Raw genomic sequence first — 25655 nt, forward strand, 5'->3', positions numbered from 1 at the left:
AGCCAAGGACAGTCCTAAATTCAACAGCCACATTCTGTACAATTCATAGGGTGGGCCTGAGGGCAAGGGGAGAGGCCACAGAACCCACACGGAACATGTACAAAAATAACTTACACAGCAGCCCCCACCTGCAGGGATGAAGTTCTTGCCCCGGCCCCCAGGGCTGGGGACACACTATAAAATAGCTCCACGGTGCTAACCAGCGTGGGCCAAGGTGCTAGCTGCAGGAGGAGGGCGCCAGTCCAGGGGGCAGGGGGCTATGAGGAGGCCTTGAGGCGGTTGGCAGCCGAGCGCGAGCTCAGCAGCTTGTCCACCATGGCACGGGCGTAGCGCAGCCGGCTGGCCAGCTCCTTGGAACAGCCGTACTCCTCCAGGAGGCTCAGGCGGTATGTACGGAAGTCCCGCTTCTCGTCGATGTAGGTCACGGCGGCCATCAGTGGGCACAGGATGAGTTTGGTGTGGTCCTGTGAGGGAGAGGGTGAGAAGATGGACAGAGGGGGTTATTGGTGATTGAAGACGCCAGCTGCTACTGTGTGTTGGCAGGGGTAGACGAAAGATGGGCCAGCTGGCGGGAGGGGGACACATTTCATTTCTTTCTACTGCTGCTGCCAAGGATGGGTCCATGGCCCCCACTCCCCACCCAACTCCGTGAGCTGGCAGAGAGGCACAGACACCCCACCCCAACCTTCCAGGGCCCGGCTCACCTGGAAGAAGTTGATCTGCACACAGCCGTTACTGAGGTGCAGGATGATGGCACTGCGGGTACGGAACCAGGTCCGCAGGTAGGGGAGCCGGGCCAGCTCGTCGCCTTCCCGAGGTGTGATGTTGGCGCCCGCCTTCAGCAAGTGCTCGCTCATGTAGTTTCGGAAATACTTCAGGAGGGTGATCTGGTTGGAGGGTGTGAGAGGGAGTCCAGAGTTGGAGCCTGTCCTCGGGCACGGCCCTCACTCTGCAACACACCACAGGCCAGCCAGCACTCACCTTCTTTATCAAGGAGTTGGGGTGGGAGCTCACAGTGAGGTAGGACTCTGAGCCGTCACGCTCGATATACTGTAGGCTGTCACCGTCATTGTAGAGGATGAGGCGTGTGGAGTCGTTGAAGAGCACCCCGACGCTGTTGTCACACAGCTGGTACCCTAGTGGAAAGGGGAGACCTCAGAAAGGGGGAGTGGGAGCTGCAACTAGGAGGCCTGGGGTGCAGACAGAAGAGTGCTGAGGGGAGAGGACCCGAGAGTCCGGAAAGCAACTGCCTGTAACAACTTGGAGGGTCTCAAGCTACCCACCCACCTGGGAGAAACCTACCGAGGCCATACTTGTCCGAATAGTCCACCCACTTGCTGACCCAGAAGATGGGGATGCACGCAGGGTCCTCGGCCTCCTCTGGGACAGAAACAGACAAGACAACCAGTCAGAACCAGCCTCCTCCCCTCTGATGTGCTCGGGTAGCCCACACCAGGGAACTCGGTCCAGAGGCCTGGGGCCCCAGAGGAGAGCAGAGCCGGGCCTCTGCCGTCAAGCAGCTGAGACAGGCAGCAAGTCACAGTGCAGCATGCCGAGTCTACACGTGTGTTCAGCTGACCCGTTTCTCAAAGGCCCACTGGGTGCCAGGTGCTGTCACAGGCATAGTGAGCAAAGACAAAACCTACTTCCCGGAGCCTGCATACTGGCTCCAGGGCTAGAGACCAATCAAAATGAATATGCACATAAATGTAAGTTACTTGTAACTATCATGGTGAGAATCTGAGTTCTGAGTGATTAAAAAATTGTAAGAGAAGCTAATTTCAGATGTATGAAAATGTGATGTTCCATGCATGCAATAATCCCCTCTTTCAAATACAATAAACAAATGTGGAAACTTTATGTTAGATGGGAAGTGTTGTGGAGAAAACATAAAACCGGTAAGGGGGAGGAGAAATGCTAGGAGTTGCGGGCCGGGAGATGCTCACAGGGGTAATGCTGGTAGAAGCACATGAAGCGGTGAGTGTCAGCCATGCAGGGATCTGCATGAAGCGAGTGCTGGGGGAAGGGAACGGTGTGAGCAAAGGCCCTGAAGCTGGAGCACGCCTGGGTCTGTTATTTCCACTGTCTTGAGGCCACAGAGAAATTCCCTGAGCAGAAGAGACAGTGTGTGCAGAAGCACACAGGCAGCATATGGAGCTGCTGAAAGGTGGGGCACTTGTGGAGACAGAACAGATGAGTCACAAGAAGAAAGGAGAGGCCTGACCATGGAGGGCCTGAGCCAGCAGGCCCACTTCCCTGGGCTGTAATGTACAGGAAATGGGAGAAGGAAAGGCATTGTGGAGCCGGGGGCCTGGACAAGCTGCCAGCACTCTGGGGCTGAGACCTCCCTGCCCTCTCCAGGTGCCCCGGCCCAGCGCCCACCTTGCCTCACAAGCCCCCGCTCCGAGGGCTTGGAGGCGTTTACGCTGTGCAGCTGCTGCAACATGTCGCTGAGGTGGCAGTCGACGGGCTCACTGGCCTCCCGCACCACTGGTTCCTCTTTCTCTCGGGGACGTTCAGGCACGGGGTTCTCCATGCCTGTAAGGAGAGGAGACACAGTCATTAGTTGGGCACAAAGGCTGCAGGATTTGAGGGCCTAGGACCCCCAACCACAGCGCGAGAAGCTCTTTACACTGCCACTGCTTTAGGTAAGCAGCAGGTTATTAGAGCAGGAGCTGCCCTGCTCATGTGACAGCACCTGAAACTCACTTGCTGATACCTCCAGGGCCGGGCCAAGCCAGGCCCTGTAGACAGGCTTCATGGCCACACACAGCCGTATTGCTTTAGACACTCAGGCCTCCGACCCAATGCTGGGCCCTGCTGGGCACCTCTGGTCTTCAGCACCTTGGAGCTGCCTGGCTTCAATCTAAGAATTAAAAGCATCTTCTGTATCCAGGAAAACAGGAGGGCTCAGTAAATTGGAACCCATAGGATAGCCTAACAGGCATTCAGTGAAAACATAAGAGGTTTCCCCCTCTAAAATCTGCTTTATGTACTTATACGTGACTGAAATCTAAAAAGAGACACCCTGAAATTTTAAGACTAGGTGCATTTGGGTGGTGGAATTATGGATGATTTTTATTGCCTTTGATGCTTAAAAGTTCAATTCTTTCCCCACCAACATGTGCTAGCTCCTCTTGTATAATACGAAATTCTTAAAATATTTAAAGATCTGAATTTTCAATTAAAAAAATCTATGCTATGATAAAGACTTAAGTTTGAAAGAACAGAATATTTGAGACTTGCTTTAAAAACTCTAGCAAGAGAATGCCCTGGCGGTCTAGTGGTTAGGACTCAATTCTTTCATTGCCATGGGTTCAGTACCTGGCTGAGGACCCACAAACCACAGGGAAGAGCAAACAAAACAAATCCCCCCCCCCAAATCTAGCAGAAAGAAAAGGAAGAAGGTGGAAACGATAAAAACAAGTATAGGCAGACGATGATAATTATTAAAAACAGATGATGAAAAATGGGATTTATGTATTCCCCAAAAAGTTCACTCTAATTCTGGGTTTTGCTTTATGTCCAAGATCTAAAACTAAAAAAAAAAGCAATCCTTTAAAATAACAATATTGTCTTATAGCTCTAAGAATAAATATCCATGAGTCCATACCAACCAAATAAATGAATGGGAGAGAAGTGACAGCTCTTCCTTACAGAAGTTTGTTAACAGATATAGAAGGAACAAGAAAAGGGGAAAAATCACCATTAGAATACCACAGCAATAACTGCTGTTGTATCCACCATGGATGCTGACATCAGTGAGCTAAAGTCTGAGTAGTATTCTCTCAGAGAAGCTCCCCATGGGGTATAAATTAATCACCGAAGGAAAAACAGTAGCTATGCAGTGGAGGCACCACCTTAACCAAGTGATCACCAATCAAAGGAAATATTCATATAACCAAAGAAAGTATCAAAAATTAAAGCAAAAAGAAAAAGGTAATCCTTAAAACAGCAGTGTCAAAACTGAAATGTTGTGCTATATCCACACAGAGAAATAAAGTATTTCAAGTGGCTTTTCTTGCGGCTTTTCTGTGTGTGTGTGTGTGTGTGTGTGTGTGTGTGTGTGTGTGTGTGTGTGAAATATAGTGTAAGGACAAAAAGAATTGCATGGAAATAAACATAGTTTCATAACATACTTTATATATGTTGAAAATTCATGTATACCATGTAAGCAAACAAGGTTTTCATTGTAAGAGAAAAAGAAATACAAGCATAAAATTAAAGATCCTATAATATTAAATTAGACCCTTGCAAATTACCAAAAGAAAATTAAAGTAGTAATTTCACAGTGGAGAAAAAGACTGCTGTAAGACAAGTTTGCACCAATTTCAATTTCCTGAACTTGATAACTATGTCCTGTGTTGTGGTTAGGTAAAAGAATTGTTTTTAGGAAATATACACTGAAGTACTAAGTAGTAAAGGCCAGAATGTGTACAACTTACTATCATATTGTTTGGGACAAAAACAATACACACACATACACACACATATAATGAGAGATCCCCACCCCAGTTATGTATTTTCTAATTCTGCTCTCTGAAGAGACCTAGAAACAACGACAAACCAAGCAATGAGATGTGGTTTTGTAAGAAAATGTCTATCCTTTTAGAGAGATGCGTACAGAAGTTCTTGGGGGTAAAATGGCAAGATGTCTGGAATTAACTTCAAAAATACTTCAAAGGAACAAACAAGGAGCGATGAAGCAAACACTACAAATCTTAGCAAGTGTTGACTCTGGTGGCGATGTGGGTCCCACGCACATTGTGCTCCATGTGTGTATCTGAAGCTTCTCAACATTTTTTCCAATGAACCATGCAGGGCGATATCAACGATATAAAAAATATATATTAAGAATTATTCAGGCATGGCATTTAGCCACTCTCTTCTCTCTGGACATGACAGGTCTGACTCAGTCACAGTAAGGTCTGTCTTCCCTGACAGGGCTATGGGGAAAGGCGTTTGCCACATGAGGATGGGGACCATGGATTCAAAGACTGGGGCCTGTCCTACTGCACACCTGAGCTTTGGGGACCATCCATTCACACACAGAGGCAGGCAAGGCAGTTTGTCTACCCACACTCTGGTTTACCTTTATTGAGGATGGTGAGAGGCTTCCGGTTGCTGGGGTCCAGGCTACTGGGAGCGATTGAAAACCTCGGTGGAATGGTGAGGCAGGTGATGGGGAGGCGAGCAGGGATATAGCCGGAAGTGAAAAACTCGTCATTGAGCAGCTCGTGAATGGTTGGACGGGCACTGGGATCTGGCTGAAGCATCTTCTTGATGAGAGAGGAGGCCACGGGGTTGATGTGCTGGAGGGAAGGTGGGGAGTCATAAGCAGGATATGACACAGGACCAACCCAGCTGCTGCACCACCACCCCCTACCCGGCCCCAAATACACCATGTTCAGTGGCTATAAACATCCCAAGTTTCCACTGGCAGCTTTACTAAGTTGACAAATTGCTCACCACTAGAACAGCACTTGAAAACAAAGACTTGGAAGTCATAAAGGCCTGGTGTAAGTCCCAGTTCTGTCCCTCAGCACCAGCTGTGCCAACCAACCCAACTTTCTGGGCCTTTGTATCTCCATCTATAAAGTGGGGACACAGCACCAAGCTTGGAGCCCTGGTAAGGAGACCCAACCCAGGGTAGGTCAAATGCACAGTAAAGCCTAGCATCAACTTTGTACTTACTATCTACCAGCAAATTCGTGTAGATGAACTCACTTAACTCTCAGAGAAACACCCAAGGACTGAAGCTCTCTAGTACCATCCCTCTTTTGCAGATGAGGAAATAGGCACAGAGAAGTCAAGTGCCTAAGATACATCCCGAGTGAGTGGTGGAGCCAGCACCCACACCGAGGCAGTCAGGTGCAACCCCCACACTGGAACCGCTCTACTCGGCCCAATAATTGACCCTCTGTAACGGATTCAGCCCATCCATCCTGATGGAGACAGGGCTCTTGGCTTCACATAAGACAAAGATGCCAAACTGTGGAAGCAGCTGTGTGCCAGACTGCTGCAGACTATCCCTCTCAATGCACTCTTGCTGGGGGCTGCAAAAGCACGCCACTTCGCCTTCACGGTGGTTTGAGATTCTGTGAGTGCTCGCTGTGTGCAAGATGCTCTGGGGCAGGGACTCCACTTTACAGATGGGAAACTGCAGCTCAGAAGACTCAGGCCATTTGTCCATTGTGATCTGGCTAAAAAGTGGCAGAGCCCATCTGAACCAAGACAGTCCACAGCCAGGCTAAGCAGCACTTCTCCGTCTGCCCCTACTCTGGCTCTTTCTCTCTGTTTTTCATGTCTTTTGGGTTATCTGCCCAACCGATGACAGCCTGCAAACTCTCATCCCAAGAAAAACTGTTTCTGTACACATACATCAGCCTCTGTATGCAATTTCAGACAGGACCCTCTAAAGCTCTTACGCTTACCCATGGGGTGGCATTGACCCATCTCTTTCCCCCAGAAATGGCTGGGCTCTGTAAATCACTTGGTGGGGGAGGGAATTAAATAAAACAAATGTAAACTTAAAGTGGTTTTAGTCACCTTGGGAATACTGTATTCATTGTTCTTGATCCGGAGGTAGGTCTCTTTTAGGCAAGAGGTCTCAAAAGGTGGCTTGCCCACTAACAAGGTATACCTGTAAGCACAAGGAGGGATTTGGCTCAAGGCCCCCAACCAAAACCCAGATGCAGGGAGGAATCCTCTCAGGGCCAGAAAGGAAGTCAGACATCTTTTGGGCATTCACTGTGACTCTGGGGCCCCAGAGGACAATTCACAAGTTCACTAAGCAGCCCCAGGAGCCACGACACTGGCAGGGAGGTACCCTCAGTAGAATACAGGTGATGAAACTGGGTTCTAATGGACCAGTGACTTTTTAGCTATAGCCTGCCGTAATCTAGGGGCCAGAGGCTGCCAGCTAACATGGAACAGGTCCAAGCAGGGGTCACTTGCTCCTTGAGGCAGCCCCACAGTTAATAGTTCTGTACTTTAGGCTCCAAGTTTTCATGTGGGAAATTCCAAGACAAAGAAGTAAGAAAGCCATTTCTAACTCTCCAGTATCCAGGGAAACAACAAAAGGGGTAACACCTGAACAGGTCCAACTCTCTGCCCACCACCCACCTCTGATGGCCTTGACCCAGACAGACCACAGAACCTCTTCCTGCCAGGACCACTCCTGGCCTAATTCTTACCACCCAATGCTGCTTTTTAGATCAGTGGTTCTAATACTTTATTGTGCATAGAAATCACTCAAGGGTCTTAAAAATACAGATTGTGATCCAGTTAGTCTGGGTCTTGAGATTCTGCGTAACAAGCTCCTATGTGATGCTGCAGCTGGTCTGCCGTACTTTGAATAGCAAGGGATTAGAGCAAGTTTGTGGAGACATTCCCTCCCTCATTCCCTGAACCCACAGCCCAGGCTGCAGGAATCCTACAGGATATACCAATTCAGCAATGAAGCTTCCTTCAGAGGCCATCTGTCCTCTGGAGCAGCCTTTCCAAAGGCGGCAAGGTCTGCAGGATAAAGCCTGCCAAGTGAGATGTCCAGAAAGCCCCTTGCTGAGACTGGTGGGTCCTGAGACAACTCCCAACTTACATGATGCACCCAATGGACCATACGTCCACCTCGAAACTGTGCCCTTTCTTGCTCAGCACCTCAGGAGCTATGTAATTAGGAGTCCCGCACAGGGTCTTCTTCCGTTCCCCGTCATACTCCACTTTGGTTGCCAGTCCAAAATCCCCTGGGACAGAGGGAGGAAGAGGGAGGCTCAGATGCCAGCTTCTGTCGTCTGTCAATGCAGACAGCTGGTTCAGATGTAACCATCAAGAACCAGGGTCAAGTGATCTCTCAAAGCCTCTAGTCCTTGTGTACAGCAAGGACTAGATTCCTGTTACCCAGGAATCCTCCCACCATGCTGGCCCTAGGGAAGGGCCTCCCAAAGACTCTCGTCACCCCTCCCCTTAGAAAGGAGGGATTTACTTCTAAAAGGGAACTGACAGGGATCTGCTAAGTTACTTCAGTCATGTCTGACTCCGCGTGACCCCATAGACGGCAGCCCACTAGGCTCCTCCGTCCCTGGGATTCTCCAGGCAAGAACACTGGAGTGGGTTGCCATTTCCTTCTCCAACACATGAAAGTGAAAGTGAAGTTGCTCAGTTGTGTCCGACTCTTCACGATCCTATGGACTGCAGCCTACCAGGCTCCTTCATCCATGGGATTTTCCAGGCAAGAGTACTGGAGTGGGGTGCCATTGCCTTCTCCGACTGACAGGGATAGCAAAACTCAAACACCTTCAGGGATTAAGCAAGTAAATGTCAAGATGGCTACTTGGCAAGTTTGTGAGGAAGTGATACGGCGGAGTGGGGACTGTGGCAAACCATAGGGCATCTAAAGGGAACAGCTGCTGTTAAGTACAGCAAAGAGCTGTCTTGACGGAACGCTACCCCTGTACTGCTGGAGCTCTCGAGTGTTTAAAAGGAGCTCCAAATTCAAAATTTTACATCAAGGCTCTCAGTTTAAAAAAGTGAAAATGAGGGGCGGCTTCCGTGATGGCTCAGTGGTAAAGAATTCACCTGCCAATGCTGGAGAAACAGGTTCCATTCCTGGTTGTGAGGATCCCATGTGCCACAGAGCAACTAAGCCCATGTGCCACAACTACTGAACCTGTGCTCTAGAGCGCTGGAGCCACAACTGCTTAAGCCTGCACACCTGGAGCCTGTGCTCCACAACAAGAGAAGCCACTGCAATGAGAAACCCGCACACTGCGACACAGAGTAGCCCCCACTCACCGCACCAGAGAAAGGCATGCAGCAGTGGAGACCCAGTGCAGCCGAAATAAGTAAATTAAAAAAATATTTTAAAAAAGTGAAAACAAATCCAAATTCTTAAAAAAACAAACAAAAAACTGTATAGAACACACTGCCCCCCTCAAAGCACATCTGCAGACAAGACACTGGTTTGTAGCTCTTTAAGTTCCTGTCCTAAGAGAGGATTCTAGAGCCAATCAACAGCCCAGACTTCCTACCATCCTCTTCCTCTCTCCCTTGTCTCTTTCCAAATTTCCTCTCCGTCACCCTCCCTCCCAGCTCCTCCTCATTCCCACTGCATGTCAAATGCCCTTGCAGTCCCAGCTCCTTACCTATTTTCACCTCCAGATCCTCGTTCAGGAAGAGATTGCCCAGCTTGAGGTCTCTGTGAATAACGCGGTTTCCGTGCAGGTACTGGCAGCCCAGAACGATCTGCCGCAGGTAGTAGCGGGCCTCGGGCTCCGTGAGAGCTTTCCTCCGCTTGTGCAGCTCCAGGAGAGACTGGGAGCAGGAGGGAAGGAGAAATGGGAGCCGGTGCTCAGACCCAAGGCAGGGAGGGAGTGTCATTAGGTAAAGGCAGCCAGGACCCTACTACCCATTTCTTCAGGACAACTGCGATCCAGACTCCCCCCCAGACCAGGCCGCAACAGTTCATAGCAACCCTCTCCCACTGGCTCCCTCCCAAAACCCTTACCTGGGACCCCTCTCTCAGACCACTCCGGAAGCTCAGAGACCCCAGTATCCCGGTCCCGGAACTCTTGGCAGCAACAGGTCCCTTTCCTGCCCCTCCCCTCCCCCGGAAGCTCCGAAGTCTGGCTCCAACTACCCTCTGCCTGACCCAACCCTACTCGGGAAAGTGAGGGTCCGCAATATCCCTTACCTAGCAACTCCGGAAGCCCTGGCGTCCATAAGCAAGGTTCTCCCGCACCTCCCCCAATCCGCCCAACTCCTAGCGTTCAGAAGCCGCCTTCCCTAGAGGCCCCAAGTGCCGAGAACCTTCCCTCTCCCCAAGACTTTCTCCATTTCCAGTTCCAGGTTCCCAGCACCTCTTCCCTAGCAGCTCTGAGCCCCGGGGCGCCCCTTCCCCAGCAGCTCCGGTTCCCAGTGCCCCAACCCCTGCCCCCAGGGCAGTTCCAGTTCCCCAGCAGCGACACTCACCCTCCGGCGGCAGAGCTCCAACACCACGAACACGAAGTCGTTGTCTTCGAAAAAGCCGTGGAAGCCGACGACGTGCTGGTGAGCGAGGCTGCGGTGAATGGATATCTCCATGGACATCTTCTCCTTTTGGTGCGGTTTGAGCAACAGCGACTTAGGCACGATCTTGCCCGCGAACACCTCCTTAGTGTCCGCATCCGAGATCTCAAAGCACTTGGCAAAGCCACCCTTCCCCAAAAAGCGACCCCGTAGATAGCGCCGCCGGCTGCGGGGGTCCACTAGGACCTCCGGAATCTCTTTCGCCGGCGGGGCGGCCGTCGGAGCCCCGGGAGCTGCAACTCCGGGCGCTTTCCCTGGGTCGGCTGGTGCCCGCCCCAGCTTTCCTGCAGTTGCCGCCGCACTCATGTTCCCGGAGTTGCTCAGCGGACCTAGCAGGGTCTAGGCAGAGGCTTGGCACGGCTCTGCCTCTCCTCGAATTCAAACGCGGCGCCGGGAACGTTACAAGAGCCTACGCGCTACTGATTGGCCGCGGGGATTTAAAATCCAAACCCGCCCGCCGCGCGGCACTCTGGGAGCGCTCGGCACTGCAGCCGCCTTTAAACTCTCACCCAGGCCCTGGGAGGAGCTTGATTGGCAGGGATGGCGGACGGAAGACACGTGGGATGCCTGGGAAACCAAAGCTGGTGTGGGGCTGCTGAGACCCCGCCCCAGAAGAGGGTGAGTTCAGGGTTTCTCCTTTCTCGACGGCAGGGGAAGCTCCTGCAGTCCGCGAGGACCTCCTCCAGGAAGCTTTTCCCAGCACCTTCCTCCATCCCCACCTCGCCTTCTAGATTATAAACTCTGAGAATAGAGACCTAGAATGAGAGACAGCATGGGGGAGCCCTAATATCCGCCCCGGAAGTCACCAGCTCTCTTCCAAATCACCCCATAAACTAAAATAGAAGTATAAAGAGAATGCTTGCCAGGCAAACGCATCTTCCAGACAAACCCCCTACTCTTCTTCAAAAAACAGCAGGGGCCACCAGCATCACCAACACCTGGGAGCTTGTTAGAAAGCCAAAGCTTCAGGCCTCAAACGCAGACCCCCCCTATTCAGAATCTACCCAGTGATTCCCACACATATTGAAGTTTGAGAAGTACAGTACCAGAACCCCACCACCCCCGCCAGGGTCATTCTGCAAGAAAATTGTCTGGCTGGCTCACTGCTCTATTTCCCAGTGCCTAAAATAGTGGACCCTCAATTGTTTTGTAAGAGGGAAAGATGACAGGTTGGCAGAATGCCTGGCAAACTGGTAAGCCAAGGTCAAATTTGGCTGCAGAGGTGTTTTGTTTGGTCTTTCACTTTTAAAATTTGGATTCATATACAGGACTGAAAAATCAAGAGAGCTTACATAAAAAGGCAGCTTTGAGACAACTATTAGCTGTCGCAACTCTATGCTTACTTAACATACCTTCCCAGTTTGTCAGAGTTCCCTGCTAACCCTCCTTTGCCTCTTTGCCTGTCTGGCTTCCATAGATACTTAAGTGGCAACCCTGAGAATCACTCAAGTTGTAAGCCCAGCATCCTATGATGTCTTTGCTAGGAGTCAGCAAAAGTCATATCACAGTTATCTCTTTACATAACTCCCAATAAACTCAGAGGCAATGAAGACATCTTTCCTACCCCATGTCCCAAGCTCTCAGCACAATGCTTGGCAAAAAAGAGTGACTAAAATGCTTTATAAATAAAAGGAAGTTGTTTTTAAAAATTATTATTTTTTAATCCCTGTGGTGTACAATATTGTTTTTTTATAAAGTTGAATCTATGTACCGAAAAAGTATACATCTGTTAATTGGACAGCTCAGTGAATTTTCACAAAATGAGTACACCTCATGTAAGCAGCACCCAGACTGAGAAAGAGTACATGACCAACCACCCTGTATGTCCCCCTCGTGCCCTGTGTGGGGGGCCCCAAGACCATCCCCCTACAGGACTCAGCATATAGTCCTACTCATAGATGACTAGGATTTATTACAGTGAAAGGTTATGAAGCAAAATCAGCCAAGGGAAAGGTGCATAGAGCAAAATCCAGAGGAAACCAGCCACAAGCGCCCCAGAGTCTTCTCCCAGTGGAGTTAGTCACACAGGACACACTTAATTCCTCCAGCAATGAGTGTGACAACACGTGTGAAATGTTATCTACCAGAGAAGCTCATCAGAGACTCCAGCCCAGGGCTTTTCTGGGGCTTGGTCACACAGGCACCCTCTGCCTGTAACACACCAAAATTCTACATTCCTGGAAGGAAAGCAGCCATGCAGCATAAACCACACTGTTTACACAGTTTAAATTCAGTAAGCAACTCCTATCATTTAGGGAATGGTAAGAACTCTCCTGAAATTCAAGAACCCAGATGCCCGCTGAGGGTCAGTCTTCCAGCTGACGGCACTGGGAGCTTTCCTTCAGGAAAAGGGGAAAGTTTCCAGAATATTTCTGAGAAATGAAGATCATAAATGCTCTCCCCGCCCCCAAAGCTCCCTGGGTGCCAGGCTTTTGATCAGCAATACTAACCTGACATTTTTTCAATAATCTTTTATTCTCATCCAGGCCTTTCATCCAGAAGGGCTGTGTGCAAGAGACATGGGAATAATTTTGCAGATAAATATTTTAATATAATTTAACTGGAAAAATATTCAGGAATTGATCAGGATATGTTATGGGCTGAACTGTGTTCTCCCCAAATTATATGCTGAAGTCCTAACATCCAGTACAGAAGTTGACTGTATTTGGAGATATGGCCTTCAAAGAGGTGATTAAAGTAAAATGGGTGGGCCCATCCAATATGACTGGTGTTCTTCTAAGAACAGATTAAGACACAGACATTCAGACAGAGGGGCAACCATGTGAAGATACAGTGAGAAGGCTGCCAGGTGCAGGCCTAGGAGACAGGCGTTAGGAGAAACGTGCCAACTGCTTGCTCTTGGACTTCTAGCCTCTAGGACTGTGAGCAAACACATTTCTATTTTTTAAGCCATCCAGTCTGTGCTATTTTGTTATTGCAGTCCTAGCACACTAATAGAGGATGAAGTCCTGAATGTAAAAATTTTTACAGTGGGTTTATATAACCTTCCTGGAGAATTCCAGGGACGAGGGAGCCTGGTGGGCTGCCGTCTATGGGGTCACACAGAGTCGGACATGACTGAAGTGACTTAGCAGCATATAACCTTCCACCCCTTTTCCCCAGAGACAGCCTAGAAAAGATCAGTCCTTTTCCAGAGACAGCTACACCAGAGTAGTCACTCTGCCTTACAAGGTGTGTGTACAGAGGGCAAAGTGAGGAGGCGGAGTAAGCCTATCAACCTGTGGTAGTAAAGTTAGGGCTCACCCAGGAGGCTGAGCACACAAATCAAAAGCATCGAGCCACCCTCAGGGAAGGCCCAGAATCTGATATGTCAAAAGCAGGAGGCGGCCGGCGGTCAGAGTCTCTGTGATGTGCCCTCCTCCAACTTGCAGGTTTGGGCAGGGATCACAAGTCAGGATGCAATCAGCCTCTGCATCAGACATAAAAGAGCTGATTAGCAGCTTGATTTTAGACGTCAAAGAATTGCTCTTTCCTGTGGGCATTTGTATTTGACCCAGTTGGTACAGCCAGCATCCACGATGTATGCTGTCATCATTTAGAGCTCCAGAGAGGGGCCCTAAATCTCCAGTGGTCCCAGAGTCTGACTGAACTCTGCCCATGGAGCCTGGGTCTGCTTTCAGTTCAGCACTGCTCCTTGGGAAGCTGAAAGAGTGTACTGACAACCAGTGTTAGGGTTCAGCTTAGAGTGAGGTCCAGGCAATGAGGGTCAGTGAACTGGGGATTCCAATCAAGCCGGGTACTTTTCTTCAGCAGAGGCAAAGGCGTGCTGCAGTGCCAGACAGCATGGTACCCCTTTTGTCAGTCTCAGAGTCCAAACTGACCCACTCAAAAACATGCATATCAGACTGGACAATCATCAACCTCTAAGGGTCAGACATCTGATTTCAACAAGGGCCAATTAGAAACTTAACTAATTGCTTTTTCAAAATCCAAATGTGTATTTCTATTCAGAGAGTGCCTCTCTTCTTATGTTGTCACCCTCTTTCCAGAGGTTCCAACAGACACAAATCATAGCAAAAATTATCAGGTATGGAGACTTGTTCTGGTTCTAAAATCCAAAGAATTTAAATTCCAACCTACCTATGGATAGGAAAAGCAAGGAAGCTATACCCCACCAATACCTTCTTAATTTAAAATTTGCATGTTTGAGATGGCTCCACTAGCATTTATGAAATTACAAGCATGTAACATCATAAATCAATTTTATCATATCTCCAGATACAGTGGCCACAAAATACAAAGCCGTTTTTTAAAAACTTCCCCTTTTTTCGCATTGCAAATGTACTCAAACCCCTAGTAGTAAATTCAGCATGTACAGGGTTATCATCACAGGCCAGCAGTGTTCACTTTTTCCTGCACAGGCCCCCTTTCAGTAATAAACCCCCCAAGGGTATCCACTATCATACATTTTTAAGCAACAAATTCAACCAATTAAAAAAAAATTAGGGAATTCCCTGGCGGTCCAATGACTGGGACTCCCAGCTTTCACTGCCAAGGGCACTGGTTCAATCTCTGGTTGGGGAACTAGGATCCCACAAGCTTCAGGGCATGGTCAAAAAAATTTTTTTTTTAATTTAAAAAGTGTTTTTCATTCATACATGCAAAGGCCTGTTGAGCACCCACTGCATGTATGTTTTATTTATTTCATTCAGGAACACTTACTAAAAAATTTACAAAGCATTGAAGAAACTTTAATTCCCTTTCAGCCATCCTTTAACAGCTGTTTTCATATTCCCTTCTAGTCCTTATCAACATGGAGATTCAAATTTATATAGCTGCAACTGTGCCATGTTAATACAATCTATCTGCATGGTATCAGTAATAGTAACACTAACAGTGAGCCTTTATGGACTTACTGTATTCCAGGCACAGGGCTAAGAGCTTTATAGAGCTGATTTCATTTAATCCACACAAAGACCCTAGGAGAAAAGGATTACTTTTCCCACCTAAAGATAAGGAAATGAGCACTTCCACATCAGGTTACTTGCCTAAAGTCATGCAGCCAGGAGGTAGCAAGCTTGAATTCCAACTCAATTCTGCTGACTCCAAAGCACACCTGTTGGCACACTGCCTCTCAGGGCCTTGTTGTTCTGGCAAGAACCAAATCCCAGGGCTTCCCTGGTGGCTCAGCAGTAAAGAATCTGCCTGTCAATGCATGAGACACTGGCACTGAAACAACCCCTGGTCCAGGAAGATCCCACATGCCTCGGAGCAACTAAGCTCGTGTACCACAGCTATTGAGCCTGTGCTCTAAAGCCCAGGAACTGGAACTACTGAGCACGTGTGCCCTCGAGACCATGCTCTGCAACGAGAGAAGCCTCTGAAATGAGATGCCTGAGCACTGCAACAAAGAGTAGATACCCTGCTCTTCACAACTAGAGAAAAGCCTGTGCATAGTAACAAAGATATAGCACAGCTCAAAAATACATAAATAACTTTATTTTAAAAAGAACCAAATCCCAGACTCCTTTGGTTCACTAGCTCACTCACTCACTCATTCACTGCTACCAAAAAGCAATATGACATGCTGGTTAAACTCACGGTCTGAAGAAACCCTGGGTTCAAACAACATGTGATTTCAGCAAGTCACTGAACCTCTCTCTGCCTCAATTTCCAGGTCTATAAAACAGGGATGGTTACGGTGCCCTTCTCCCAGGATTCTATCTAGGAGAAGACATGCCTATCTCCTAAGGTTTTCGTGGAGGAATTCTAAGAGGAATCTCCTAGAATAATGTTGTTATTATTACTGAAATAAAAAGAACCTGTACCTAATCCCAGGGAGCTCGGAGTCTTCAACAGGACTTTCCAGTTCCTGGGCCTCTCGAATTTCCATACTTCTCCCCTCCCCTCTGGTCATACTGTTTCCTCAGCCTCTTGCTACTTCCATTGAAAACCAGAAAGTCCAACCAGCAGATATGAAAGGCTGAGATGAATGTAGCTAAAGAAAAGCTGGCATGGCCAAGAAAACCCACACGGCCTTCAGACTTAGGATCAAAGTCAGAGAGGAATGAACTCCATTCCTGTGTCTCTTTCTTGAATGATTTTCATATGCACAACCATCTGCCTGATATCCAATGGCCTTGGAGGTACACAACAAGCTATTCAGTCTCCTTGGGGAAGTAGGATGTCCTGGGCCACCTCTTCTTACTTCAGGATCCAGGTCAGAGTGTATAACGAGAATGGGTGTGGCCAACATGCAGCAGAAACTTCAGGAAAGCAAGGGACTAACCAACAGAGCAGCAAGTGCAGTGCTCAGGGTAAGTGCTTTGCTGCATAAAACATGGACTTTGCAGCCAGATAAGACTTGGCTTTGATTCCAGCACAGCCATTTATTAGCTGTGTGACACTGGGCAAATTTACCTAACCTCTCTTAAGATTGGCCTCCTTGACACTGTATGATGGGTTGTAAAAAATCCCTACTTTTTTTGACAGTTGGGAGGAGTAAAGGTTTTCTAATAAGTGCCTGACACTCCAGATACAAAGCAAGGAGGGGTGATTTCTTTGCCCCACCTTTTCTTTGTGATGAAGGGAAAGATGATATGGAAAGATGGTCTTAAATTCACTTTAAATTTTTAAAAATATATAGGAATGCTGCACCTTATACTATAAAGGGCTCACTTCCTAATAATAGTGTAAGACATACAAAAGAGGCCGGGACATAAGATCACCAGGTCAGGAAGATCCCCCAGAGGAGGGGACGGCAACCCATTCCAGTATTCTTGCCTGGAGAATCCACGGACACAGGAACCTGGCAGGCTACAGTCCATGGAGTTGCAGAGAGTAATAATAGTATGGCACAACCATATACTATAAGATGTATCATTTCTAATAATACTAGTTATAACTACCGTTTACTGAGTGCTCACCCTGAGTCCCTACGCATGCGTCACATGTATGAATGCATTTAATCATAATAACCCCTATGAATCTTCCCCATTTTAAGGATGAGAAATGTGAGTTTCCACGAGGTGAGATAACGAGCCCAAATTCACTTGGCTAGAGAACAGCAGGGCTGGGATTCAATCTGCTGCCCCCAACACCCACACTTCATCACTATGGTGACCCTCAAGAAGAGCCCCTCAGGCCTCCACCGGAGAACTGCTCTGTTTACCGGGCTAAGCCGTTAGATCCCTACAGGCAGGGACTGGCTCTGTCTTATTCTTCACTAGGCCAGCGCCTGGCACTCAGTTGCGGCTCAGTATTTGTTAAATGAATAAATGAGTGTTGCAGCATGTGGTCAGGTCCCCCTCCCCCCAGGCCCCGCCCCCAGCCCTAAAGGGGCAGCAAAAGCACAAAAGCACAGCCCATCATTGGGGCTCTAGAAGCATTTCAGAAATCATGGACTTATGGGAACTGGTCCACGTTGGCAGGACATTTTGCCAACACCTGTTTTGAAATAACCACGCCTCTGAACACACTGTTCTAACATTGCCATTGCCATTACAGGGGCCTTACAGCCCTACAGCAGCTACCATTAGGAGACCAGCCAGCTTGATGTGACCACCCAGAACAACCACTCAGCTTTGTTAGATGCAATCTGTCCTGGCAAATGGCTGAGGGCGAGTCAAAATGAGATTGGAGCTCCATGTTCTGGACACCCTGTGGGTTCACCAGCCAGATCCAGACACCAAGGAAAGCTTCCCGAGCCACCAAGATCCCTGCTTTATAGCTGAGAAATTTCCAAGGCTGTGGAAAACAGCAGCAATGTTTGTCTGATTCATTTCCCAGTCTGTTATCAGCCAGATGGGCCTGAGTGACTAAGAAAGTAACTGTGGTCTGAGTGAACTGGCTCATGCAGAAGTGACTAACTCAGAAACCACCACAGACCCCAACAAACCACAATGGCCTTGTGCAGCCATGTGAAACAGAACTGGCCAACAGAAGACTCATAAGTCAATCATTCAGCCTTGTTCCCTGCACCCAGGATCCTGCAACATGAGACTTATCTGGAGTGGGGTGGGGACCAGAGGTAGGGGGAATCAAATCCAGGTAATCACCCCATGTGCTGGAAAATCACAGGCTCACGCCTGACTCCTCAGGAGTTCACAGATAGTGTGGGTTCAGACAAGAGCACAGGCATGTAGTTAAAATTCCACCTAGACTCTGAAAAAGACCCCTTCGTAAGGTGCACGGGGAAGCAGTTTCTGGCAGAAGTGCATACACGCTCAGTCGCTAAGTCATGTCCGACTCTTGTAACCCCAGGCTCCTCTGTCCGTGGGATTTTCTAGGCAAGAATACTGGAGTGGGTTGTCATTTCCTCTTCTAGGGCATCTTCCTGACACAGAGATCAAACCCGTATCTCCTGCATTGGCGGGAGGATTCTTTACCACTGAGCCACCTGGGAAGCCCCTCCAGGCAGAGGAGCATCCTCCAAATGGCTCTTTCTTGAACACTCCACTTTGGCTAAGCAACTGTGCCCCCAATTCAGGCTCACATACCCCTCAGGAGGTACTTCCCAAGACCAAGAGTAATGAGAGACTGGGCAGGAGGTAAGGCTGGGCAAGAAAGAAATCTGGAGAAGGGGAAAAGGTCTGAACTAGACACCTCAGAATCTTCCCGGCCCAGACCCATTCATCTCCTGTTCTGATAAAATACAGCCACCAAGCACCAGCTCCCAATCCACATGGGTACGTGCCCTGGGTCCAGCCAATCAGTGAATTCCACCTTCCTGACCACAGTGGTTACTTGAGGCTGGACACTTCCATCCTGAGCTAGTGATAGTCAGGTCCACAGGCTTATCGGAGAAGGAGAGCTCTTTCTACCAATAACTGGAGCTGCGGGGTCACATTGCGAAGCCTGGAGAATGAAGCCAACTCAAAGGAAAGCAGGGTCAAGAGCTGAAGAGTCAGGTCCCTGGTGAACCTGTGAGTTCTGAGTCCTGGGATCCAGCTCAATGGCAGCTCTAGACTTGGCCTCATCAGCTACATGAGCTGATAATCCCCTCTCTGCCCTAAGTCAAATGGAAAGCGTCCCAACCCAGGTCTCTTACGCCTGCTCGGTCTTCTGGGAGTATTCTGAGGACAAAGAGACTTTTTTCTCTGGGGTTAAAAAAGTAATTGGCTGGTGACACATTGCCCCTGGGGTGAGAGCCACCATGGAGACAGAGTCCAGCTGGCTTTTCCTTGGATACACACGAGTGTCAACACCTTTAAAGCAGTATCAGTCCATAAACACTCACTTACTATTTATAGTAGCTAGTGTTTTGTCTTGCCAGCACCTTGTTATAGAAATACGCTTTGCTGTTTCTCTGTAATGGTGAGGACGGGGAAAGGTCATGACCCAGATCGGGTTAATTATAGGGCCATATACTCTTGGCCACAGGTGGCTCACGACAGCCCAATGAGAAACTTTCTTTGGAACTGTCCAAATTAGAACTCGAGGAAAGAAACCTTTCTTTCAGGGCCACCAAGCTGGGAGGATGCCAGTCTGGGTCTGTCAGCTGCCACGTGCCCTAGTGTGTGGCGCAAGATCAGCTGCAGCAGGAGAAAAGGAATCAACACACAGGCCTGGAGAGTCTGCCTGCTGACCCTCAAGGTCCACTCTCTCCTCCCCTACTACCAGAACCTTTTTCCTCCGAGTTTTGGCTGCCCAGCTAGACACTACATTTACAGCCTCCTGAGCAGTTACACATGGTCATGTGACAAGAAAGTAGGGGCCTGGGTGCCTGATGACATCGTGGAGCCCAGCCACCTACCTCTGCTGGACCACTTGCTTATCCCTGCACTGTTAGGTCAGCGAAATTACCTTCTCTCTCATATTCAAATAGTCTTCTGTATTTTGATGGCTTCTTTGTTACCACAGCGCAGTCTCTACCTCCACTAATGTAAAGACAAAAAAGATATAAAAGCAAAGAGCCCTGTATCTCTGGATAGGGTTGTCCCTACAATGATAGCTGATCACTTATAGAGTGCTTCTAAGCACCAGGAATTGCCCGTACTGTTTACACGTAGTAAATACTACATTCCAACTCTGTGGATCCTCACTGTTACAGCCTATGATCCCCACTGTATAGCCTATGATGAGAAAGCACAGAGAGATTAAGTAACTTACCCAGGGTTCACACTACATTGCTTCTCAAGCTGGTCCTTTCCAGGATTTGTTGTGTAAGTCAATAAAACCCCCTTTTTGCTTAAATTGATTCAAGCTGGATTTCTTCCACTTGCAACAAAGCATTCAAATTCGATTTTTATCTAATCCAGTTTGTATGTTCTTTTATAGCTTGCTAACTTGTGCTACAGAACTGTAAGACACCCTCTAATGGGCGCAAGCAGGACAATTCTTGCAAGAAACCAGCTCCCATTTAACTAGTCAGAACACAGTTGTAGCTACAATAGGGCCCAGGGCCAGAAGACCATCTTCTCAGAGGGGGCCCTAGGCTTCCTGCCTATGGCAGACATTGCCAGATGGGTCAACAATACCCAGTCCCAACCCTTTTTCCTTGCCTGCTTGAAATGCTTTCTGTGCAACAAAGGCTGGCCAAATGATTCCACTTGGGGCAATGAAAGGTACTGGGCTTCCTGATAGCTCAGCTGGTAAAGAATCTGCCTGCAATGAAGGAGACCCCGGTTTGATTTCTGGGTTAGGAAGATTCACTGGAGAAGGGATAGGCTACCCACTGCAGTGTTCTGGCCTGGAGAATTCCATGGACTGTATAGTCCATGGGGTGGCAAAGAGTTGGACACGACTGAGCAATTTTCACTTTCACTTGCAAAAGTTATTAGAACATGGAAGGATTCTGCATAATGATTAAAAGTATCAGCTCTAGGGCCAGAATGCCTAAATTCACCACTGTAGATGTAGAAATTCGGACAATTTATCTCTGCTCCTTAGGGAGAAAAACTGGACCTATCTCATAGATACTGTGAGGATTAAAGGCATAAATAAGGGTAAAGAACTCAAAAGAGGGAGATTTCCTGGGTGGTCCAGTGGCTAAGACTACAAGCTTCCAATGCACGGTGCCTCAGTTCAATTCCTGGTCAGGGAACTACTAGATCCCACATGCCACAGCTGAGAGTTCACATGCTGCAACTAAAAACCACACATGCCGCAACCAAGACTGAAGATCCCACACGCGTGCTGCAACTAAGGCCCGGCAGAGCCAAAAGCAAGAACTCAGAAGAGTATGTGATACATGGTAAACAACATATATGTTAACAATTGCTATTTTTATCACCTGTATGTGCCAAAATGGAACAATCTCTTAAGACATATTGTTAAGTAAAAGGAGAAAGATGTGGGATAGCACATCCGCATGAATACAGAGGCTGGTGTGGACGTGTGTATCTGTTCATGTCAAGAACAGACTAACGGTACAACGGACTGAAAATTATTCTGAGTGGTTGCCTGTGGGAAGTAGAGCATAGGACCGGATTCTGGATCGGCAAAACCTATTACATTGTATGTCCTTTCTTTAGTAACTGGATAGGATTTTTGGAATTGTGTACTCAAATTACTTGAGCTTCCCTAGGGGCTCAGCAGTAAGGAATCCACCTGCAATGCAGGAGATCTGGGTTCAATCCCTGGGTCAGGAAGAGACAGAAGGTCCGTTGGAGAAGGAAATGGTAACCCCCTCCAGTATTCTTGCCTAGGAAATCCCATAGACAAGAGAAGCCTGGTGGGCTACAGTCCACGGGGCTGCAAAGGAGTTGGACATAACTTAGCGACTAACGACAACAGCTCAAATTACCTAAAGATTTTTAAAAGGCTCAGGAAAATAAACACCCCACTTTCTCTTAATTTTGGTTGTTCATCAACAAAATGGATAGTCAAAAAATCATGTCAGTTATAAAATAAGTAAATAGAAGAAAACGGACAGTTAGTCACATCAAGTGGCAAGCTTTCTTTTGGAGGTATTCAAACACGCACTGGAAGGGAATCTATCGGACACACCCTGGAAAGTTTCTCTCGGGAGCAAGAGGTTAGCCAAGGGCACATCTAAGCTCTGCCAACTCCAAGATCCTTTTTGGTGGTCCAAAAAGAGAAGGGAGCTAGGGTATATGGCTTCCCAAAAAGCTGCAACCATCACAGACTGCTGGCATGAGACAGGATGCAGTGGACCGCCCCATCTCACCGGGGCAGAGCTTAAGAGCGTGGGCTGTGGAGCCAAACACACGAGTGTGACTCCTTCACCATGCCAGTCAGACCAAGTTATCTAACATTTTTGAGTTTTTATCCTCACCAGTAAAGTGGCGAAAACATCCAGCTTATAGGGCTGGTGTAAGCTCTAAGTAGGCAAGGGACCATAAAGTCTGTAGGAGGACACCAGGAACACAGTGAGGAAGACAGGTCGCCATTGCTGGAGGTGAAGAGTGATGATCTTCAGATGACTTGTTTCATGTGTCACGTCTTTAATGTACAAACATAAAAAATAAAGAAACCAGAAAGCAGTTTTACATTGAACTAGCAAAGATGAGTACATACAGTTCTTTTTGCAAACCCCAGACCAGATGTTAAATCAAGACAGCTGCTGCCGGATTCTAACCTTTGAGGCTGAACTGTCCTACCCCATTCACAGCAGCACTAGAGCATCAAGCAAGGCCAATCTTTTCAGGCATTCACTTCTAAGTCTTCCTACTAGAGCAGAATGGGAAGGACTGAGATATTACCTAGAACATATGGATAGCACTGGCAACTGTCTACTCCTCGGGGTTCCATGCCCCTAGAATGATTTTAAGAGGCCCCCATGTACATATGAGATTGGGGCCAAGTATAGATATTTTGGTCTGAACTGTGAGGTTTATGGCAAATGTAGTGTGGTTTGAATGGTTCCAGGCCAGGGAGCAAGTGTCACAAATGCTACATCTCCAGTGAAATAAGGCATACACTGCTGCTCCTAAATACCATGAGGCAAGGAGTGGCTGCCAGTCTAGCCCATCCACATGGGAGACTTAAACCTGGGACTTCGCAAAAATAAAATCTGGATGCTAAGGGATGCTTTCTGGATGCTTTCACTAAGCTTTTAGTGAAAGCCAAGGCCCTAGAATAGAATGCTAGAAAGTCTTTAATTATTCACCCCGAATTAAGATGATCAGGTTATTTTGGGAAGAAGAGAAATACTAACCACCCTCCCTTCAAGTTTTAGTAGCCAAGAGGAATCCAGGCTCTGAAAAGTGGCAAACAGTTTTTTTGCAGATGACGAGCAGCTGTGGCAACTGGCCAACTGTATGAGCAGCAGGGATGCCAACAGTGACCTCTGCGAGTGGTGCTCACTGTGGCAGCTCATGGCCACAGGCCACACACAACTTCCCCGCTGGGACAGAGTGCCCTGCTCCATCCGGCTGTCCGCAGGGCCAAGGGGTGGGAGTGCTGGGAACAGATGAGTCTGTGCTCCCCACATCATGGTACAGAGTGACAGTGAATAGATACAGTTTAAGCACAGCAGTTGGAGACAACCCTTCAGTTGTTCTGTTATTAAAGTCTTAAGAGCTTAGAGCCTGGGAGGACTGAGAAATTCTAAAGAATGAAACCAAAGAAAAAAAAAGAGAAAGAGGGTGGGAGTTGTCAAAGACACAAGAGCTCTTCGTAGATGCTGTCTGGCTCACTTTGTCCCCAAGTTCATCTTAGCGCTCAAGCAAATTTGAGACACAAGGCAGATACATTAGACCTGTGTCAAGGGCAAAAACTTCTGGTAGTAGCTCTTGGTGACGTCAATCATCAGCTCCTGGGTACATTCTGGGAGCTCCCCTGAGAAGAGTCCTGGGGAAAGAAAGACCTGGTCAACCACGAGGAGCCAGAGGAGGCCCACATGCAGCTCTGACTTCTGCTGAAACCTCTAGAAGCCTTCTTTAGCTGCAAATGTCTAAATACTAGGTTTTCCATCTTTGGTGCTAACAGAATATTTCCTGACCATATATTCAAGATAATATGAATCTGTGTGTGGAGGGAGTTGCAGGTGGGGGGGGTGGTGGTGTGGGAATAATACTGTTCTCAAAATGTAGAAATATATTCCAAGTAAAAGAAGTTAGTACATTACTGAAGGGTTAAGGCAAATCTGACTACATCAGAGGCTGTTCCAGGCAAGGATTCATCTATCCCCTGGATTCTGGGGTGATGCCTGTGGGGCAAGCCAAGGTGAGCGCTCTTCAGGGGAGAAACTGCCCTAATATTCATACAATGAAACTGAATCCAAGGCCTGAGCAGTTATATATATTTGAATCATAGATGGGAGTAGAACAGAAATGCCCAAATAGACAAAAGATGGGGGAAACTTATCGAAGAATTTCTAGGAGAGAGGCACTCACACAGTATGGTATTTGTATAAACTCACACAGATGTTTGAAGAGCAATGTAGGAATAACTAGCATAACTTAAAGGTTCATACCCTGTGATCTGATAATCCAACTTTTCAGAATTTATTCCACAGATAATCTTGCCCAATTGCACAATATAGATACAAAAGCATTAATGCAGCAAAATCTCTAATTATGAAAAACCAAGTATAACTTTTTTTGCTCCATTATACCAGAGGATGGTTGGTTATACCATGGGATAATTATGCAATGCAAACCCTGTAGCCAGGAATGAGGTAAATTGCTCCATACTGACAAGAAATGATGCCCAAGATATACTAAGGAAGCAAGTTTCCTAACAGAATAGAGTGTGAGTCTATTTATATATATAAAAACAGTTTCATATTATATATACAAATACATACACATACATAAACACACATATGCATATACTCATAAACATGCAAAAACACACACATATACTCTTGTATACATAAACAGAGAAAACAGGAATGAAAAAATGGTCTTAAAAAATACACAACTCTCGCAGGCACATTCCAAATGTATATTGAATCTGTACAGTATTTAATCTATTAAAAAAATGGTATTCAACAATTAAAAATTCAGAAGTATAACATAAACATTCAGATTTTTAGCTTCTCATGAAACACGAGAAGTTCACATAATATCATGCCTGTATGCTTAAACAGCTATGATAAGCAATTACTTCAACTATTTACATACTTTGTCTGGCTCCTGTGGGCATCTGAGTTTTTGGTTCCTAACTCAGAATCTTTCTGGATGCCTTGCCTTTCATTCTGGGGAGACTTTCAAAAATATGCTGGTTTTCCTGCCACCCCACGCCTCTTGATTAAAGAGGGAGGTTGTCAACAGTAGTATCTAGATGGTTAGCATTTGTTTGTGAAACTACACAAATAAACATGAGAAGTACCCTGCTAGTGCAAAAAGTACTAGACTCTAAACAAAGAGTCTTGGGAGCTCCGTGGTCTAGTGGATTTGCTGCTTTCACTGCCCTGGCCCAGGTTCAGTGCCTGGCCAGGGAACTGGGATTGCAAAAGCTGAGTAGTCAAATGAAAATAAATAAATAAAAGCCTCCCCACTAACCAGCACTGATACCCTGGACAATTCAACCTCTCCAAGCCTCAGTTTCCTCACCTACACAATGATCTCTAAGATCCCAGGCAGAACCTCCACACACAGAATTTACTGGGATTTCAAATACCTAGAAGTGCTTTCCTGCAATCTGCCATCAATGCTCAAAGATCATAAGTTGCTTCTAAGGGCCTTGAATAAGTCAGAAGAGATTAAACTATTTTTCCA

The 25655-nt window shown here is 47.4% G+C and overlaps 2 protein-coding genes across 2 annotated transcripts in view; both read right to left on the reverse strand.

The window, feature by feature from the left end:
* Nucleotides 1-257: 257 nt before the first annotated feature.
* PLK1 (polo like kinase 1) lies at nt 258-10371 on the reverse strand. The gene is made up of 10 exons (XM_052654991.1): nt 9970-10371; nt 9144-9312; nt 7601-7745; nt 6550-6643; nt 5093-5312; nt 2383-2538; nt 1303-1380; nt 982-1136; nt 705-887; nt 258-464 (listed from the first exon to the last, which is right to left on the reverse strand). The coding sequence occupies exons 1-10, from the start codon at nt 10369-10371 to the stop codon at nt 258-260; spliced, it is 1809 nt and encodes a 602-aa protein (XP_052510951.1).
* A 12042-nt stretch (nt 10372-22413) lies between these two features.
* The window catches only part of DCTN5 (dynactin subunit 5), a 28648-nt gene continuing 25406 nt past the window's right edge, over nt 22414-25655 (reverse strand). Inside the window, exon 6 of the mRNA XM_052655002.1 lies at nt 22414-23781. Within this exon, the coding sequence (XP_052510962.1) occupies nt 23684-23781 (98 nt within the window). The 3' untranslated portion in view covers nt 22414-23683. The remainder of the gene's footprint in view (nt 23782-25655) is intronic.

This window comes from Budorcas taxicolor, chromosome 2 (genome assembly GCF_023091745.1).
Source record: "Budorcas taxicolor isolate Tak-1 chromosome 2, Takin1.1, whole genome shotgun sequence".
NCBI lineage: Eukaryota > Metazoa > Chordata > Mammalia > Artiodactyla > Bovidae > Budorcas > Budorcas taxicolor.

Bases quoted from the DNA above. Each gene is read 5' to 3' on its own strand.
- PLK1 (XM_052654991.1), bottom strand. From the start codon at position 10,371: ATGAGTGCGGCGGCAACTGCAGGAAAGCTGGGGCGGGCACCAGCCGAC. The intron at 1,137-1,302 runs GTAGGTTTCTCC...CCTTTCCACTAG, and splicing joins TTCGGACAAGTATGGCCTCG to GGTACCAGCTGTGTGACAAC. The intron at 465-704 runs GTGAGCCGGGCC...TCTCCCTCACAG, and splicing joins TGCAGATCAACTTCTTCCAG to GACCACACCAAACTCATCCT.